This window comes from Otolemur garnettii, unplaced genomic scaffold (genome assembly GCF_000181295.1).
Source record: "Otolemur garnettii isolate 467f Iridium unplaced genomic scaffold, OtoGar3 scaffold00008, whole genome shotgun sequence".
In the NCBI taxonomy this organism is placed as follows: Eukaryota; Metazoa; Chordata; class Mammalia; order Primates; family Galagidae; genus Otolemur; species Otolemur garnettii.
The window spans coordinates 8,740,654-8,761,270 of NW_003852403.1; the positions used below are offsets into that span (position 1 = coordinate 8,740,654).

Below are 20,617 nucleotides of genomic sequence, written 5' to 3' on the forward strand. Positions count from 1 at the left end.
CCGCAGCTTCTCCCCCAGACCAGCCTGGCTTCCCAAGCCCCACTGTGCATTCAGAGAGTGTTTCTCCAGGGGAGAGAGATCAATGCTCCAAATATCTCCACCCAATCATACCCACCTGAACTTCCCACCTTCTAAGTGTAAAACTGGGGACAGACCCTGTCCTAAAACCTCTTCATAATGCTGTGAGCAAAAGGCGGGTAGCCTCTGACCTCCTTCCCAGCAGACACGGGGTAAAGCCATGAGGAAAGACACCAGCTTTCTTGATAGCCAAATTACAAGCAGCCTTGTGTGTGCCATATGTACTTCTCCCAGTGCAACCGAAATCCAGGTGGCAGAATATCAGGCTTCATGTAAATTAGCCAGGAGAGCAGGGCTCAGAGGCAGGAGCTCTCTTTATTTATTTATTTTGCACTTAATTATGTGCAAATCAGACTGATGAGGGACTAGGTCTGGTTCAAATAGATAACACCCCAGTCCATCTATGAGTTCATGCTGGACAAGGGAGGCATCAAGCGCACAAAAAATTGTGGTGATGGAGTCCTATATGCTGTACAGATAAAACAGAATTGCTCCCTAATTCTTATCAATGATTTTGGAAGAAAGAGAGCTCATTGAGAGATGCTTAAGCTTTTGTTCTCTGAAAGGACACCCATCATCTGTTTCTCTCATTGTACATTTTTTTCCTGCCGATGCCCAAGGTGTAAAGTGCAACAAACATCTTTAATAACTGAGCAGAGTGCAGGGCAGGCCCAGAAGGTTCCTGCTATCATCACTTACGGAGTTTGCATTATTTGGATCAATGATCCGGGAAAGCCGGACTTACCAATGTACCGTCTGTGTCTCTGACCAAAAAAACCAAACAAAACACTGGATTGTAAGCAAGTCAATCCAATGTTTTCTGTTACCTTAACCATGAGATCAGATTGCTCCCAAAGTCAATCTGATCAAATGTTAATCGAGTTTGAAAATCCAAATCAACCCAAAAGAAGAAAAACAGTGGTAGATTTGGTGGCCACATGTAGAACCTGGCTGTAGCAATTAACAAGTATGTATTCAAATGAGCATTTTATTTTCTGTGTTGGCAAACTGAAGAATATTATTTGCAAAAAACTAAGAGTCCTGGTTATTTGCTGTTCACCAGATGAGGCGGAATTACTGTTTGCTCCCGTGTTTGTCAATATTCACCTGCACCATGTAGGACTTGCATATTCTGGTTTGCGAACGATATTCTTCGTGTTGCCAAGTCAATAGACCTTTGTGCAACTCAGTGCTCGCCCTTTGTCACTTTTGTGCATCTTTCAACAAGTGTCATGATAGGGGTGACACTGGTGCTGAATAGTGCTTTTTGAACATTCTAGAGTAATTTGATGGCAGGAGACTGCATGCTGAACCTTGACTAGTTGTGGCCTCTGGTCCCAAGGAGGGAGAGCGAAAGGCTGTTAATGGTTCAGTGCGAATCTGCTGTCCCCATTCTCAGAGAAAGAACTCAGCTCTCCCTGGAGACGGAATCTTTTCTTTGACGGACCCTTCATTTGATTCAATTGAGATGTTTTCAACAAAGCCACGTTTATACCCAGAGATAGTTTTTAGATGGTTTTTCAGGAAACGGCGAAAAGGACTTGGTTGGCTTGATTTTGGCTTTGCGTGTGCCGTTGCCAGCTTTAATCCTCAAATGTGGCTTGGTCTCAGTGTGGAAGCACATTGCTTCTTATGGAAAAAGGTGTGTTTGAGGGAATGCGGATCATACCCGTGAGAAAAATACAAGACCTTTCAAACGCAGTTACCATGTTACAAGTAAACAATTTTTTGATCCTTCCCGAGAAACTAATTTTAATTCTTTTTCTTTATTTAAAAGTTTCCCATTTCTTTTTCTGTCACCTGTCCTAATTGGTCAGGTGTGAGGATCCCGAGCACCTGCTTCCCCTCCCCACCTTCCTGCCTTCAACCCCTGTTAAACTATCTCCTTTGTTGTTGATTTCACCCCCACGAGACTAGTTTCACGCTTTGCTGAAAAACCCTTGTTTTCACATGCATCCTTCAAATGATTTGAAACAAAGGTTTTGAGTCCTTCTTTCCTTCTGGTGTCAGTCGATTTATTATCACATTGTTTGATTTTAAATTCTTTTCTTGTCGTTTTGCAGAAGCCGAAAGCGGTATGCACTCTTCGTTAACTTTGCTCCCAACCTCCACCCTCTACCTTCACTCCTAACCGCAGGACTAACCATTTGCCAAGAATTCGAGAAGAGAGAGATTATATATCTGCATATATAATCTCATCCCCTTGTCTGATATACATATCATCTATGTGTATTTATAGATTTGTGTGTATATACATACACCCCTCTGCACTTAGCGTACATAAACTGAAGTAGCCTATTTCTGTTCTTGTTTGATTTGTTGATTCTTCTGGATGACGCACTAACTTCTTTGCAGGAAACCTAAAAAAAAAAAAAAAATGAAAAAAGAAAAGAAAGAAAAGGCACAATCCTGTTTTCCATCATGGCACCGATGATGGGAGCAAATACTATGAAAGCCGAGAGGAGGATGCTTCTCTCCAGCCCTCTGTGTCTGTTTCTGTGTCGTCCTCCCGTGTCTTGGTGTCCACTGGACGTTGGCACCATCCTGTCTGCATACCCCACTCACATGCCTAGCGACGTCCTCCTTCCTGTGTTGAGTTTCTAGTTTGTAGAGCAGAGTTCATGACCTTTTATCCACAAAACAGAGACCTGGCCCTTCCACTTCTAATTTTGGTGATAACATTTGGAGTATTTTATTTCGTGGTGTTCAGTGAAGACTTAGAACACTGCTACTAAATTGCGAGACGATAACACGTGATTTACAGAAAGAGTCCTACTATTTACTGAGACACACTCGTGGCATTTTTTTCCCCCGAGGGCTTTTGGGCATATTTCTTAACATAAAGTATCTCCACTTTCACCATGTGACTTCACCCTGTTTTGCTGCTGTTTTATGTTGCATGAAGCATGACTAAATTCTCATCAATGGCATTTTTTTAAAAAGAAACTTTGTGGGTTAATACTTCCAGCATAGCTTTTCAATAATGTGTTATCTAAGACAGTATTGTTGAAAACGTACTATTGAGATGCTTCCTTGTTCATCTTTTTGAGAGTCTCTTTTCTCTGTGATTGTAATCACTGTCGTGTGTTTGTGTTTGTCATTGTGTGTGTGTGTGTACTTGTCTGGACCTCTGTCCAAAGTCAGAGGATTTCGTTTAGATTTGTATAACTAGAGGTGGCTTCCTGTCAGTTTGGTATTATTGACATGACCCAACTGCAAGAAGTTACTGCAACACTTTGCATCTTCAAAGGTCCACAGTGGTTGCACCTGTGCTGTTGGCTTTTGGCCTTTGAGTCCTTTTATCTTGTGGTGAAGGCATGTTGTGATATAGGCATGATTTGTCCCACAGTCTACCAGAAAATGACTTGGCTTGCTCCCAGAACCAAATATCCAGAATTATCCTTCCCAGATCAACTTTCTCTTCCCCTTCCTATGTGGCTAATATTTTCCATAGGTGCAAAATAGATGTTCAGTTGCCATTTCTTAAATTATCAAAATGGGTTCAGGGTAAACAAGTCCTCACCAATGTCATTGGGGGACCAGAGTGGCATCATTTGAGTCTAACCAACTGGGAGCAACCTTCATTGTACTGTCTATGTGCAAGTCAGCTGGGCGTAAGCTTATGGGAACATGGAACACTCAACTGTGTCTCCTGCATATATCTGGAAAGTAGAAGCGTGTGTGTCTAGTTGTGTGGGACTCCAGTAGCATCTATTTGAAAGCCTAGAAGAAATGAAAAGTTACAGAAAGGTGATAAAATTTGAGATGTGGAGTTTCTCTGAGCCGTGCCCTAAGAAGCCAAAAAACTACATGGTATAGTCATGCACCTCTCAAGGCAGCATGATTGGTTCAAAATCCCACCTGAAAGTAATTGTGTATGAAACGTGTGTGATCAAAGAAGCCTCTTCCCAGCGGCATGATTCATCTGGGCACAGCATGAATTGAAGTCCTAATGGTTCTTATTTGCTTGCTCTAGTTAATGAAGTCCCATTAGCTTGCTAGACACAAATATAATTACCATGTTATCGAGTACAAACTATGTTTTCACATGAGTCATGATTTTTTTTTTAATTGCCCGGGGAATGGTACATCACACCTACCAAAAATGGCGGGGGGTTGGGGAGGAAAGACACACACATCTATCATATTTATCCATAATGGATAAAAGTTTCCTTTGGAAACGTATATTTCAGTTGAATTGCCAATCATTAGTTATCTTCTAAACCAGGAGGCAAGTAAAGGTTTACAGTGATCGAGGAAGAGATGACTAGGTGCTTCCCGGTTGTGATACACAAGTGGCAGGGAAAGGGAATAAATCGTTTTTCCCCCACCAAGCCCCAGTCTTCCATCATGACCAGTGGTTAGTAAGAGATACCCAAGGAAATATGACCCAGCTTAGACCTAGCACGCCCCGCAGGGAGGAACCTCAGAGACTTGTCCTTGTTGGACTGTGCTATCAGTTCCAGGTAGATGTGTTTTGTTTAGGAACACATATTTAGCTCTAAGTGAGTGGTGTTTCCAATACTGAAATCAATTGCTTCAACTCCCCAAGAGGCACACTGTTCCCATATTTGTACATTTGCATAGTCATACTTAACGCCTCTGAGAGATGACTAGCTCATTGGCCAGCCCCACCAAAAAGGTATGGTCAAGCCTTTGATGGGCCTTCCTGATGAAAAGTTGCAGCCTGGTCTTTGAAAGAAAGCCATGACTTCCTTTCCCCTTATTCATTGGGGAAAGGACAACTTTTTGAACAGAAGCTAATGACTTAGGGTTTTTATTCATTCAACCACTAGTGTCACAGCACTCCACCCTACTCAACTGAGACAGAGTGAGACTATCCAAAAAAAAAAAAAAAAGGAAGGAAAGGAAAAAAGAAAGAAAGAAAGAAAGAAAGAAAGTCCTGTTGCATGTAGGACTCTAACTTTCTGCTATGAGAAACTCAAAAGCAAATAGAAAGTCATCTTGTTTCTCACCCCTTTAACACAACCATGGGCTCCTTACAGGAAATATGTATTTGGCTCATACAGTGGGTGAGAAAAAGAATTATATTAGTCTATATCTAGAAGTACTCTTAAGAGCAAATGAAGAAAACAGAATGTGCGTCCTTGGGGATGGGACCTCACCAGCCCTGTGCTTCTAGCTGCCACCGGATGTTTTCCATTAAAATCTGTAAGGCCATGAAAGAAAGAGCGTGATTTATATGTTCTTTGAAATGAAGGAAAGTCCACCTCTGCCAAGAAGATGTCCTTGCTGGAATTCTGCTAATAGATATATGGACTTTATTTCTTAGAGATTTTCTTGATTCTTCACATGACACATCTTGACGTTTATCTCTGATAAGCTAGAGAATTAGACAAAGTTAGGGCCAAAGGACTAATGTAAAGTGGTGAATGGGGTGGGGGAGGCTTTGGCCAGTCAGAAGCATACGATAGACTTAACATTGGATATTCTCCTAAAGGGATCAAAGATCTTTGGACAAATTTTCATATTCCCTTTAGGAAATCAGTGACGGATTCTAAGGGTAGTAGGCATTTTGCAGGAATGAAAGGATAAAAAATTTACTTTTGTCTAGAATTCTTATCTTTTCATATTTTTGAGAAGCAGAGGATTAACATTTTATTTAAAGGTCCTAGATTTGGAATGTGAACAGAAGACAATATCTAGAATACCCCAAACAATAATATATTTCCCCAAAGAGTTTCTGAAACTCTGCTCTTACTCAACGAATATTCTATGCCATGGCACCCTGGAACCAGGGGCATATGCTACTCTTCCATACCCTTAAATATAAGAGCTGAGTCTGGCATCTTTGTGTATCTAGATTTCTTTCTTTCATCATTCTCAAAGGGTGGGTTGATACGTTTGGTTCCCACCCAGATAGCTGCCTGAGCGCTCAGTATCAGTAAATGGTGCTGCCTTGCATCTCACATGGAGATGATGTAACCCTCTCAGCCCTGTCTACAGAACAAGAGGGCATCCTGGAATCACACCATCGGCGAGGTCATTGGAGATGCTTTTTGTTCCTTCCACAATCAGCCCGCCTTAAGACGGACGGAACAGGAGATCTCTATCATGCAGATAAAAGTCAGCCCAAATTAGCCCATCTTTAGACGTTGTGCAGGGAGAAAATGTTTTGTACGCTTCTGTCAGAAAAGATCTTTCCCTGCCAATAGGGTACCTCCTAGGTCATTTATTAGTGCCCAGGGCAAAATGGAGAGCTGCAGTGCTGTGAGAGCTTCATGACTCTCATTTAGTCTCGTAATCACTTAGCTCAGTATTAGTAACAACCAAGTGCTTAAAACCTATTATGTGTCAGTCGCTGATCACATAGTATGTGCTTTAATTCTCTTTAAAACCCCGGAAGCTAGTGAATATTCACCCCATTTTACAGATAAGGAGGATGAGGCTTAGCTGTGGTCACATGCCCAAAGCCAGGACCCAAGCTGAGGAGACCTGACTCATATGCCTGAGAGCTTAACCAACGTGGGCAGCAAATCTGAGGTTTGAACACAAGTTTGCCTATGTCAGTCCCCAGAATCTTTCCTCTCCACCCTGCAAACTTGTCTAAAGCTAGTTCAAAAGTATATAATATAAATGTGTAATAAATTATCTCAATGTGCTCTCATTAGAATGCCAATTCCAAATTTTCACTATAGACAAATTCTTGTTTACTATGGATAAAGAACAGCAGAAACAAGAAGAAATTTTTCCTTGCTCAGAATCTTGCTTTCACTGGGTTTCACAGGGACACAGTGGGCTCCAACACTGGAGTCTGATTAATGCAGCACCAGAGTTTGAAAAGAGAAAACAGGTTCTATGTGAAGCTTGTTGTGTGCTTACATGTCACCAAGACGTTGATGTGGGTAAAAATTTTCCCTTTGAATTAGGATTTTTTTTCCTACTCAGAAGTTTTTCCTGCATTGTTAGAAGAACACACACCAAAACGTAGGGGTTTTTAACTTTAAGGACCTAACTCCTTAAAGTGTATGCGATTTTTTTCACATATGTCCTTATACATCATTCTGGAGTGTCCGTGTCCTCATCCTGTAACTTTGTCTCATGATGGACAAGGTTATTTTGATAAGAAGCCCTGTGTTCCATTCTATGAGGCCAGCTAAAAAGAAATCTCTGGCAATTTTGTCGAAAATTAAATACATTTTGGGTTTTTTTTGGGGGGGGGCAAGGATAAAAAAAAAGTAACATAAACCAAAATACTAGAGCCTTCCACACATTATCTTACTTAATTCTTTGAAGAGAGACTGCTATTATTATTATTATCCCCTTCTGGTAGGTAAGGAAATTGAGCTCTAGGGAGGTTTTATAACTCACCCAAAGTCAGACAGCTTTACGTGACAGTGCTAGGATGTGGACCCAACGTCTGATTGCAGAGTCAGGGCATATAAGAACTGTCTTGTAGGAAAGGAGGTAAGAAAACGTACAAAATCTCAAATTCTGTCTTTCCTAAATGTCATGTTGAATTGGCTTTGATAAATAAATCCATCTAACCTGTGTAAGCTCTGACTCTTTCCCTTCATGATTGTATGGAGTTGGAGGGTTCCTTATCCCCATGTGAAGAGGTGGCCGTGGGTGATAGGAGGTGCCAGTACAGTGCTGCCGCTGATCGAAACTGTGCTATTAGCGTAGATGCCGCTCTCTGACTTTGAAGGGGTCTCCTTCCTGCCTGTGGTCATAGCACAGAGCAGTCAAGTCTTCCTAGCCTCTTGCTGTTATTTAATGTTAATAGTGGAGATGTTACAGGTTTGGTTTCCTTCCGTCAGGTCTGGTCATAGGTAACAGTGGGTGCTCTTGTGACCACAATTATTTTGCAATAATGATCTGCTCAGAGTTCTCCCAACTGAGCGAAAGTTTGCCTGGGCCCCTCCTGTATTCCTACAGACATATCCTCTGTTCACCATATCACCTTTCATGAATGGTTTTACCAGTGGCAGAAGATGACATGTTAATTACCATCCCCCATTTGGATCATTTTGGGCAGTGGAGGACTTCATTTAGACCAGCGGTTCTCAACCTGTGGGTCGCGACCCACAGGAACTGTATTAGAGGCTCACGGCATTAGGAAGGTTGAGACCCACTGCTTTGGACTGATTCTAAATATCTTTTACCTTAAACACTTGCTTTTCAGGTCAAAGAATACCTCTGTTCTATCTCCTGCTTCATACAGAGTCCCTAAATTCAGTATCTGTTAAGCCCAAAGCCTCATCTTCCTCCCTGTGTAAAATATTCCTGTCTTCTGCTTTTGATCTGCAGAAAATTAAACTTGTTTGTTTCATCCATTTATTAGGTCAGGATACCTTTGTCTCTGCAGTCAGTCCAAACACAATGTGGTCACTAATCTATTTAGATTACTTTGGAATAGGACAGTGTATATTTTTAGGTTCCTAGTTCCCTGCAGGGCAAGTTTTCTTTAAGGGTAATTTCCATTTGTTTTCTAACTACAGTTTGCCTCAATTAGGACATACATGCTATACACACATCTTATTTAAACACCCCATATGTTTTTATAAACAGCAGACTGGAATCATTAAGTATATCCATCTGCTGACATTTTTCTTTTGCACTCTTTGGGTAGATACAACTTTACCTACATAGGCAGTACATGGAATCTATTTCCATGTCCTTATCAATGTCATGAAGACATTTGGCTGGTTTCTGCATTGGTTACAGGTGTCTTGTACCATTCCCCATGGAAACATGTGGTGTCTATACATGTATGTTTCTGTATTCATATAGGGGTCCCATTAATGCTCTGTCATCTAATGGAAAATTGATGTAGCAATAGCTTCAGTAGGCCAATAATGCTTCAGTATTAACTATCCATAGATGTTTCAAACGGAATTCATTATGATGGCCTTTGCTTCAAATTAGATGGCCATGATGGAGGCTAGACTGCCTCATCATAGAAACCCAGTCCTAAAACCTAGATTTGCTTTGATTTCCTCAACTGGGTATGTGCCAACCTGGGAATTCACCAGCAGAGATTAATGATGGCATTATCCACCTGAATGTTTGGGGCCATGGACATCAGGCTCTGAACAAAATCTGTGGGGAAAGCATTAGACTAGTGGGCCCCCTATAAAAACAAGAGTACAATGTAGCCTTCAAGCCATTCAGAGCACGATCTCACAAATGTGTCTTCTTTTTTTTTGTTTGTTTGTTTGTTTACTGAGCAGTATATTAATTAATCCTGGAAACCATCTTAAGATCCAAGAAGGTACTTTAGGATTTTTCATCGCAAGTGATGCCAAAGAAGTTAAGAGGTAAGAGTTTGTTTTCATCTGGCTTTCTGTCGGGCCCAGCCATAGACATCTTGACCTACTGAAAGTGGGGCGTGCTTCCAATGTACAGGGCACTGACCCCAGAGCTTCATAACATGTCTAGGGGTATCAAATGGTGCAGAGTTTGAGAAAAAAGAGATTGTATCTTAAAATAAATGTTCCCATGGACTTTTGTTCACACAGACAATTCCACATTGTAGGAATAATAAAATCTTAGGACTAGGAGGCCTAGTTACCTACTTCTTCATTTTATGAGGGAGAAAACTGAGGCTACAGGAGCTGAGTGATGGATTACTCAAGGTCATCTTAATTCTTGATGACCTAGGACAACATAAAAAAACAACAGGCTCCTTGTCTAGTACTTTTTACTTAATAATGGGCAGATATATTTGCAAATTTACTGTAAGTGCCAAATGGAATTTCAAAAGGTCTGGATAGGACAGGTGTAATGGCCAAGCCTGCAATCCTAACATTCTGGGAGGCCAAGGCAGATGGATTGCTTGAACTCAGGAGTTCGAGACCATCCTGAACAAGAACAAGAATCTGTATATACCAATAATAATGATAATAAAATAACCCAAAAGGAAGAAAGAAAAGAAAAATTAGCTGAGGGTAGAGGCACATTCCTGTAGTCCTAGCAACTTGAGGGGCTGAGACAGGAAGATCACTTGAGCCTAAGAGCTTGAAGTTGCAATGGGCTGTGATCACCCTACTGTACTCTAGCCAGGGATACAGAGCAAGACCCTATGTCTAAACAAAACAAATTTGGATTAATTGCGAATGAAATCTTAAACTGGCTATATTTCTGTCTGTAGTTGTCTAGGTAAGTGGCTAAAGTTGTCACCCTCAATTTAGGCCTCCATGCGTACAGCCCAGGATTTCATTAGCCTCCATGTTTCATAACATTTTAATTAGTATCCTTAAGCCTTATTAAGCAACCTGGAGAATCATAGGGCTCTTTTCAGAACTATGTGGAATATTGTTATATTTGATTCTGTCCCAGAGACCTGGAAAAATTTATTAGGAGAAAATGTGAGGCAAATAGCCAGGTCACTCAGTTCAACAAAATGTTACATAAAATATTTTAAGAGGATTATTCATGGGGAAGGTCTATATGTATGTATATAAAGCCTATGGTCTTTATTTAATGCACTCCTACTCAAAGCCAGGCCTCTGCTTGGTGTGCTGCTTTCTTTATTGTTACTCCTCTAAAGTAACTCTGGAAGTAACTCTTCCTAAACACTCAAGGTTTGGGTTTCCTCATCTGTAAATCTGAGGTCAATGATTTATCCAAGGCGATGCAGCACATTAGCAAGTGACAGAACCCAACTTGGAACTGGTCTTCCTTTTTGTAAAATCTGCTCTCTTTCTAGCAAATTTAATAATACTAACACATTGTTATGGAGGGTTGACTAGACACCAGCACTGTTTTAGGTACCAGGTTTTCTGTGTTTATGAAACCACTAAATTCTCACAGGGACCTCATGAGATAGATAGCTAGCGTTACTATTTCCTACTTTACATATGAGGAAACTGAGGCACAGATTGGTTGACTAACTTGCCCAAAGTCAATTCCAGCACCTGCACTCTTACTTACATGCTTAGGAGTGGGCCTGACACGCTGAATACAGCACGAAGATACATGATGGTGGATGCCTGTGGTTCTCTTTCTCTTCACCCACTCAACTGCACTGTCCACACTAGTTACATCCTAGCTTATTATCATCCACGTTTCTAGGAAAGAGAAAATATAGGATGGAGAAGCAAAAAGAATACAAACAAAAAATCCTTAAAACCAAGTTCTCTAATAACTTAAATTTACTTCTGCAAATCGGGAAAAGGTCGCCATTCACCAGCTGTGGGACAGAAAGTCACTGTTCTCTGAAGGATCCTGAGAAGAAAAAGCAGGGTTAATGGGGTCGAAGCCCCCCATTTTAGTCCTCTAAAAAATAAGCTTGCTCTCTTGTCCAGATTGTGATGCACAAAAGCTCGCAGCCACATCTCAGCGCCAAGTACAGGAGGCTGGGGAGCACACGGCACCATAGATCATGTGTACCACCCAGATAGCAAATATAACATGAAACTCCCATTTGTGTAATTCTATTTTCTATTGCATCTCTCACTAATGAATGTCACAAATACCAGGCAGTCCAAAAAACAAATTACCTCCTATATTAAGGAGTGCAATATGTCTCATTTCAGTGCTTTATGGTATTCACAAATACATGCTGACACAATCAGCTCCACCACCAGCCTGTAATTTTCCATGGTGTGTGATGTGTCAGAGCAAATGCTGTCAGTTAGGGGATTGCAGATAGATGAAGACTGCAGAAAACCACAGCAAGGACATTGGAGATTTGAAGGAAACTAAACAAGTTTTGTGAAAATGGAAAAGTAGATTATGATGATCTAGTGTTGAGTTGGCACCCTCCACTGCAAAACAGCAACAAATGAAGTTTATGAATTCTAGCTCTTAGAAACTTTCAGAGGCAGTATTTTAGGAGAAGAGGAGTGAAACCATTCAATTCCAGTCTTACAGAGGTCATTTGGGGATGGGCATTGGCCACTTGCCCTTTACTCCTTGCCACTAAATATTTTCCTCCTTAAATAATCTTGGAAGATAGTCTTTAATATAGGAGTCACAAAATGGGGTCTTGTTGACTTAATTTGGCTTGCAGATAGGATTTTTTTGGGTCACACTTTAAATAAAGTAATTTAGTTGCCAAGGTGAAAAAGTCATGAGCGTTTATATAAAAATCCTTATTACTGGTTTCTCCTGAAAAATTGGCAGACCCAGCAATACTGGGAAACATTCTCAGACTCATTTATTCGTTCATGAGCTGTCTATTATCAGCCACCTAATGCTTAGGAGGCTCTATACGAGGTACCAAGGAAACAGTCATGAACAATGGAGAGACGTCGCTGCTTGCATGGGGCTCACATTCTAGGGAGGAGAGATTATGGTATTTTAAAAATTAATGATGGCTGGGTACAGTGGCTCACACCTGCTATCCTAGTGCTGTGGGAGGCAGAGGCAGATAGATCACTTGAGCCCAGAAGTTTGAGACCAGCCTGAGCAAGAGCAAGACCCTGTCGTTAATAAAAACAGGAAAACTAGCCAGACATTGTGGCAGGCACCTGTAGTCCCAACTACTTGGGAGACTGAGGCAAGAGGATCAATTGAACCCAAGAGTTTGAGGTTGCTGTGAACTGTGATGGCTTGGCACTCTACCCAGGGCAACAGAGTGAGAAGAGGAAGGGAAGGAGGGAGGAAGGAAGGAAGGGAGGGAGGGAGGGAGGGAAGAACGAACGAACTAGGTCATGGATTTAGATTGGGTGTAAGTGAAGGCTTCTCTGAGAAGGTAGCAGTTGAGCAAAGCTAGAGATGAGGGGAAAGATTTCATCATGCAAATGTTAGATGGGAAGAGGAGATAGGTGGAAAGAAGTCTACTCTGGCCAGGGAGGAAAGCATGACTAAGAGGAAGGGGAGAGTGGGATGAGATGGGGGTACAGGCAGAAGGAAAGCTGGTTCCTATACCACTTTATAAAAAGGTTGGGTTTGTTATAAAATGGAAGTCATGGATGGTTTTAAGCTGGGGGTGAGGTGGTCTGATGATCTCATTAAAAGGCCATTCTTCCTGCATTGTAGAGAATGGGATGAATGGAACAGGAGAGTAGGGAAAAGACTCAGAGACTATTACATGGTGTAGGTGAGAGGATGGTGGGGAGAAGTGGGGCCCACTCAGACTGTACCACATATTTTGGAGAGTCCACAGAACCCACTGATGAACTGGGTAGAAGAAAGGAGAGAAAAAAGAGGAACCATGGATGAAGCCTAGACTTGGGGTATAAGCAATTGAGTAGACGATGACTCCATCTTTTCAAGGTACCAAACACAGCAGGAGAAACAAGTTCTCTGGGTGGTAGGAAGTTAAGGATTCTGTTTGGGCTTTTCAGCTGGAGGTGTGTACCAAGTGTGCACATGGAGAAATCATAAAGGCCATGGGATCTCAGAATCTAGCGTTCTGGGGACAGGTGAAGGCTGGAGATGTGAATTTGGGTGCTGTATCTCTGAGGTCCTGACAATACAGAGATGGGAAAAAGGGAGGAGAGTTTTATGAGGGGGACTGTTCAGGAGTGTCCAACCTGTACCCTATGTGCTGCCTGCTGATTTTGTGAGAACTTTTTTTGCTTATCTGTGGTGTCAGATATCACGAAAAGTATGCAAGGCCTTTTTTTTTTGTTTTTTTTGCTAATCAGCTTTTGTTAGTATTTGTGTATTTACTCTGTGTTCCAAGACAAATCTTACTCTTCCAGTGTTTGGCAGAGGAATAAAAAAACTGGACACTGCTGAGTGGGCAGATAGCTAAGGAAAGCAAGCAAGAAGTAGCCTAGCACCCCAGAACCAGCAAGAGAGGGGAGCCCCTCTCACCCTAGATCTGCAGAGTCAAGAGGAAGGGGGATCAGGAGCTGCAGAGAGAGGCTGTGGGGTAGGAATGGCTGCCCTGCAGGGCATCGTCCTTCAGTTACAGAGGTGTCACTATTGCCATTTCAGCCAGGCGGCGAGGGAGCTGAGGGATCACTAGGATGGATTCCTCTCTTTCCGTGCTCCAGGCCCCTCCAGGCTCCTGCTGGCCCCTCCCAGGGGCAAACCAGAGGACAGGAGGAGAAAAGCCATCCTTGCAGGAGGCAGAGCCAGGCTTCTTGCTGATGTGTGTGACACAAGGTCACCAGCTGAAGGCTGTCTGTGGGAGGGGTGCATTGAATCAGAGAGGACACAGAGAAAAGAGCAGAGAGAGCTGTTTTGGCGGGTAGCAAAGCAAGTCCCCAGAGAATGGAGTGATCCTGGGGGTGGGGTGGGTGGGAAAAGGCCTCTGGAATCTGCAGCTATGGATTTAAAAGTGAGTCGGTGTGTTTTCTTCTCTAGCGACACTCTGTCACCCAGGTGCAGGTAAGCAGTGAGGTAGGGACTTGCCAGGTGATGGTCACGGTGACAGCAGCAGAGATGGGTGGGGAGAGAAGGGCTTGCAGAGTGGCATTTCTCTATGAGCTCCATTCTAGAGCTTGGCTGCTCTGTCCCCTCCAGTTGGGGGGTTGCCTCCAGGTGACCTTGGACACAACCCAGCTCCTCTATCATTTCATTATTAATCTTCCTTGCCTGCCCCTGGAAGATATTATGCTAAGTGAGATAAGCAAGGCAGAGGAGTGCAGATACCCCCTGATCTCCCTCAGTCAAACTCGGAGAATCAGAGAGTGGTGACCATGGCGGTTCCTGGCGGCCATGGGTGAGGGTGATGGGGACAGCTGGGTCAAAGGACACAAACTTCAGTGAGACAGGACCAAGTTCAAGGGCTCTATCATACAACATCTCACGTCCAATATTGCACCCTTGGAAGTTGCTCAGGGGGTAGATCTTAAGTGTTCTCACCACAAAAAGTGGTGAGCTGGTGGAGTAATGTGTATGTCCATTAGCTGGATTTGGCCATTCCACAGTCCATAGTTCAAAACATTGTGTTATATACCTCAACAGCACCCAACTTTTGTCTGTTAAAAAATTAAAATTAAATGTCATAAAGAATCACACTTGAATTCATGAAGAAATCACACTTTATCCTTCAACAGTCTGTTCAGGCTCACCATCATCTCATCACATCACAGGCAGGTGTGAGACCCTGGGCTCTGGGGTCAGAGTGCCTGGGATGGAATCCCAGCTCTGCTTGTCTTAGCTCTGTGGCCTTGAGAAGGTTGCTTAATCTCTCTGTGCTTCAGTTTCCTTATGTGTAAAACAGAGATAATAATCATTCTTCTTCCAAAGAGTCACTTGAGAATCAGATATGTTAATGTTTATAAAATGCTTAGAACCGCGCCTGGCCTATCCGTAGTCTGAGCTCTGTAAACGTGAGCTGCTGTGATTGTTGCCTTTATTATTATGGGTTAGGAGCATCCAGTGGGGGAGAAATGGCCAAAGGAAGTGGAAGCAAAGTTACTTTCCCCAATTTGGATGTTTCCTCCTTTCCTGGCCTTCCCATTTTGAGGCCCCTTGATTGGGTCCTTAACTGCACTGCCACTCAGCGTAGACCATCAGCTCACTTCTCCTCCTTTACCACGTGGCTGGCAGTGGCGTGGGGGCATACAGCAGAGGCGGCGCTAGGGTAGACCAAGCCCTGGACTTGGACTCGGAAGTCCTGGAGCCAGCCCAGCTCCAGCATGGGGTGACTTTGAATGGGCCTCAACTTACAGATGAGGACACTGAATCCTGGAGATTTTGGCTGCAGGATCTCCAAGAGCTCCGGATCTAACACTCCTAACACTGGTGTCCAGTTGGTGTGAATTATAAGTCTAAGTCCTGCAGAAAAGATAAAAAGGAACCTAGGAGTTAAATCAAGAACCACGTTTATTTCTTTGGCCCTGGTCGAGGAAAGACCATGTCTGCCCCTGGCATTCAACTTCACACGAGCAGTGGCAAAGATGCCAAGCCAAGGATTTTAGTAGTTTCTGAATCCCGAAGGCTGTCAGGATGTTCCAGTGGATTTTATCACCTCCCGGCACGGAAGGACACAGGCCTCATGTGCTGTTTTAGGAACTTTAATTTTAAATAGGGCTTGAATGATCTTATTTTGTCTCATCCAGAATACCTTTGCCACAGCCAATGGGACACTTCAGTCAGATTAGGGGTCTTTTTGTTGATTGCTTCTCCCAGGACCCCTGTGCCCACCCTTCCCTCCGTAGCCTCTACTCAGTCCAGTGGTCAACTGAGCTTTGCTCTACAGTAAAAAGAAAACCTCCATTTAGTACATGTCCTCGGGGCTGGAGAGTATGTCCTCAAAGCTCGGACCAGCCAGCTGTGGAGTAAGAAGGGCTGTGAAACCCTGGGGTGGGGGTGGCAGTGCTGAGACCTGCTTGAGTCATCGCTTTTGCCTTTCGCTCGCCGCCCCCCTCCCCAACGCTCTTTCACTTTGGCTGACAAGGAAAGGTGCTTCCCAGTGACAGGGTTAACATTTTTATTTGACTGAGGAATGGCATGCCGCTGTCCCCTTTAATAGCTATTTGACTAGCCGGAGGGGCTTTCAGAGTTGTATTTAAATTCCCCACTCAGGGCCCAGGGCAGGCGGCCCACGTGTTCCCACGAACAGTATCGAATGCTGTTCTCAAAAATGAGAGATGAGCCAGCACACGCACTGTGTCGCATCGGCAACCTTTCCCCCCGTTCCTCAGCAAGTGGAAGTTTATGAAAAGAAGCCCTAACTCCAATCACGGGATCCTGTGTTTGAAAGAAACAGTCTGGCAACAAACATTTCCGTCTGCGAACGTCTAAACCTTTCGAAAGATGAAAGGAAATTAGCGCTGGCATGTTTCATTAATTTGGCACCACTGCGGGGGGAATGTGGTACTCATTTCATTGGGGTAGATTATGAAACGTGTCAGTTTTTCCATTCTCTTCCTCCAGGGCATTTTTTTACTGCAAGGCCTGTCATGATGACATCACAGATCCCAAAAGAATAAAAAAATGCGGCTGCAAACGGCGTAAGTAGTATTTCTTTCCCCGGCCCCTCCCTCTTCCCTTCCTCGTCCCCGAATCCGTTTTCCTTCTCCTTTTCCTGTTAGAGAAACACTAAACATCAAGAGTTTTCTCGAACATGTTTATGTTTCACCCAGCCGTTTGAAGAGATGGGAAATAGGTACCTGCTCTCGCTTTGTTAGAGCAGAGGATGAAAAATCACCGCTCTTAACACCCAGGAGTGAGCTCTAGTCCCCTGGCTAGAAGTCCCTCACTTCTGGAGGGTAGGGCTGCCAGATGGGGCCCATCTGAGATAGTCACAGCTTAAAAGGAAGACAGCGAAAGCCATGGGGAGGGGGTGTTTTTGTGTAGTGATTCCCAGTGGATTAGGGCCACGGAGAGAGTACGCTACAGCTGCGGGAGAAACTGTGTCTCCAAAATGGGAGTTGATCATCTTTTTATTTGGGATTTTTGCAGGCTTTAGTACCAAAGACTAGAGTTGTCAGTTGTGATCCCTTCAGACTGCCCCATGACAAGAACTTTGCCATTGCCAATGGACTTCAATTGCCATTGTCCCAAAGGCTCCCTTGAAGCACTATTGTTGAAGCACTATTGCTCTTTAGAATAGGCTGGATTTTGCTTCTGACCTATCCTGTCTCAAGCCCCTTCTAAAGCAGTTCGCCATTGGGGCCTCTGGAGGAGGATGGGGTGAGTTGGGTATTTTGGACTGTGATCTGCTGAGACACCATGTCTTCACATGGTCTTTGCTTTGGGAAGGCTGTGCCTTTTGTAGCAACGATGCTTCATTGCCTAATAGAAATTGTCCTTAACCTAGAGAAAACATTAATGATGCCTGCCCTCTGATGGTGATTTGTAGTTTTAAATTGATCCTCACCGTAACCTTGTATGACAGGCAAGGGGGGCTATTCATCTCATTTTACAAAAAAGAAGAAACTAAGCTTCCAAGTTTAATGAGAAGAGGGGATTGCAGACTCTCTCCTAGCCAATACACAGGGACCCTCCCAAAGACTTCCGATACTTGTTCCCCGAGTGCTCTAATCTTTTTTGTAGAAGGGAAAACACAAGAGGGGCAGATGAGTAAGAACATGTATGAACAGTAACCCCATAAAGTGCCATTTCACGAGCAGAAACCAGACAGAAGAACACCGTTCCTGATGTGCCAGGGAAGCAAGGACTTTTTCACTGCACTTCTAAAAGGGACTGGTGCACGAGAAATGGAAAACCAGTCAGATATTAACGTCACTCTCCTGGAACACAAAGTCCCCCAGTCTCTGGTGCAAATATCCATGGGACACAGTTTGGATTCGGGGGGATCCTAAGTCTGAGGCATCTCAGACCCACAGTTTGGCCTTCCCCTTTCCCACAGACGTAACCCTACTCACGGTCCCCCTCCCTGACTCTGTCACCTTACTAAGTATTTATATCTCAGAACAACAGAACACTCTAACTCCTTGGGACCTGTGAATTCCTCCATTCTGAAAACCTACTAAGAAGAGCACCCTCACTCCCCACCCAGTCCCCCCAGACTGACTCAGAAGACCCTTCCCACCAGCCAGTTGCCAACCGCAGCCGGCTTTGTTTGCTGTGGACGTGGAAGCACAGCCCAGCTGAGCAGGCTCTCCTGGGTCATTTCCTGCAGAGGGAGCCCAGCATTCCAAGGGGAGAGGCAGATAAGAGAGAGCAACAGATACAGGAGGGTGAACTCTTCTGTAAGGAAACTCTTAACCATAAGGGGCTGGAAAAGGCAGGAGAGTGCTGAGGCCAGCAATCCACGACTGGATATTTGCTAGCACCCTACTCCCCAAAGGGGTATCAATGAAATGGCAAGACTATAGCTCACTTACAGATTAGCCATTCACATGTATTTGAGTACCTGCCTTGCAGTGCTATTTTGGTATTAGGGATGGAGTGGTAAACAAAGAAAGTCCTCCTGAAACTGTCACTCTAATGAATGGAGATGAACCAGGATCCTGTCAACAGTTACATAAATTCAGAGAGAGCCAAGGGCTAAGAAGAGAGCAGAGACTGCCTAAGGGTGTAGGGAATCTTATAGGGGTGCTACTTTACAACCTGGAAGGTCAAGAAGGCCTCCATTGGGCAGTGACATTGAGCCCGAGACCTAATCCAGGTAGGAAGAAGAGCAAAGGCAGGACTTAGCATGCAGTGTTTGGAGGACAGGAGAGTGGCTGGTGGGGGTGATAGGAAGCGAGCAGTGTGAGATGAGGTCCGAGAGGAAGGGGCAGGCTGTTGTAAGAAGGTGGGTCCTCATTCTGGACAGGAAGCCATTGGAATATGTTAAGGAAGGAAACGACATCATTAACTCTTAGGTTAAGAGATCTTTCTGCCGAAATCCCAGTATAGACCAGACTCAGAAGGCAGAAGTGGGAATGGAAGGGTAAAGAGAGAACTTCTCTGACCCCTGTTCTAATGCTGGAACATATTCCCTTACAGGACACAGTTGTGGAACACAGACCACTTTTACCATCCCTAGATAGAAGGATTTGGTTTCTAGAGTATTTTTTCCATCGTAGTTCCAGGCAAACAAACATGAGTGGTCAGTGGTCAGGCATTCTGTTTCTGGAAATCCTGTAGGGAGAGGTACATACTTGTTTGAAAGAATTTTATTCTCTTTGTTTCCATTAAAGTTGGTTGAGCTAGTGAAGGGTAAGGGCACGATCTCCTATCACGTGCAGCACAGATTGCGGCAAAAGGCCTCCCCTCCAAAGCCATGCCAGTATGACTGGTCTCTCACTCTTCTCTCCCTATATCCTTTTCCTCCTCCCCCAACCTCGGGCTCCTCCCAAAGGCCCTGATTGCAACCAGAATTGTCCAAATAATTGTTTTTCCTAATTGAAAGGCCAGTAGCACAGTAGGCAGAATATAGCTGTGTGTGTGTGATTAGTATGAAATTAATTATTGAACATAAACCTCCCCATGTAGGATAAATGAAATTTGGGAAGAAATGTTATGGCTTCAAAGAAACTTCAACTAGAAGAAACTAGGATGGTTAATGATGCATCAGAGGGTTCCAGTAGAGAAATGGAAAACCAAGCCAATGGGTAGACATTGCCTGGTGTACGATAGAGAGGGCAGCTTACCCATGTAGTCACTTATCCAAACCTTATAATTTAGGTATTAATAATTCCCCTGGAGCGATGCACTCCACAAGAGCAGGGCTATTGATAGTCACTGGCCCTACCCTCAGCTCCTAACCCTCTCTCCCACCCCATTCTTCCCCTGCCTCTCCCACCCCTACCTTCCTATTCACTTTTATTCAGTAACCGTCAACATTTCGTGTTATATTATCTGGAGAAATATCGAGTGTGGACATTCCATTTCTGGAAACCCTGTGGTAGTATAGTTTAACGTTTTGCATTTCTTTCCATTTCTTTATAGCTCTCCATCAAGAAAGAGAGTCCAATTCAGCTGTCTGGCCAAGGAACAAGCTCTCAGGGTCTACCATTTACCCATTTTCTTTTTCTGTATAACAAAACTGGTCTAATGATTTACATTTCTTTTTTTTTTCCCCCAGCCTCTAAACATTTGCCAAAGGGTGGACCCCCTAGGGGACAAGTCATGTCTAGATTGATGTGTTTGAAAGAAGTTTCTTTAACTTCTAATCATTGACATATCTTTGATTTATTTTTTTTTCTCTTTGCTGCCTTGGAATACGGCCCCCACTCTATTTTAACTGCACACTGGTAGTGATATATTGTGAGTA

At 43.6% G+C, this 20,617-nt stretch overlaps 1 protein-coding gene across 7 annotated transcripts in view; it reads left to right on the top strand.

Moving 5' to 3' along the window:
- KCNMA1 (potassium calcium-activated channel subfamily M alpha 1) overlaps positions 1-20,617 on the top strand; it is a 762,000-nt gene that overhangs the window by 613,149 nt on the left and 128,234 nt on the right. For 3 of the 7 annotated variants that reach the window (XM_023509576.1, XM_012801412.2, XM_023509575.1), the window contains exons 17-19: positions 2,142-2,153; positions 9,273-9,359; positions 16,825-16,901. In XM_023509576.1, the coding sequence (XP_023365344.1) occupies positions 2,142-2,153; positions 9,273-9,359; positions 16,825-16,901 (176 nt within the window). Of the gene's footprint in view, positions 1-2,141; positions 2,154-9,272; positions 9,360-16,824; positions 16,902-20,601; positions 20,611-20,617 lie in introns of all 7 variants that reach the window. The other 4 variants (XM_023509578.1, XM_012801410.2, XM_012801411.2 and 1 more) reach the window with 2 other exon arrangements.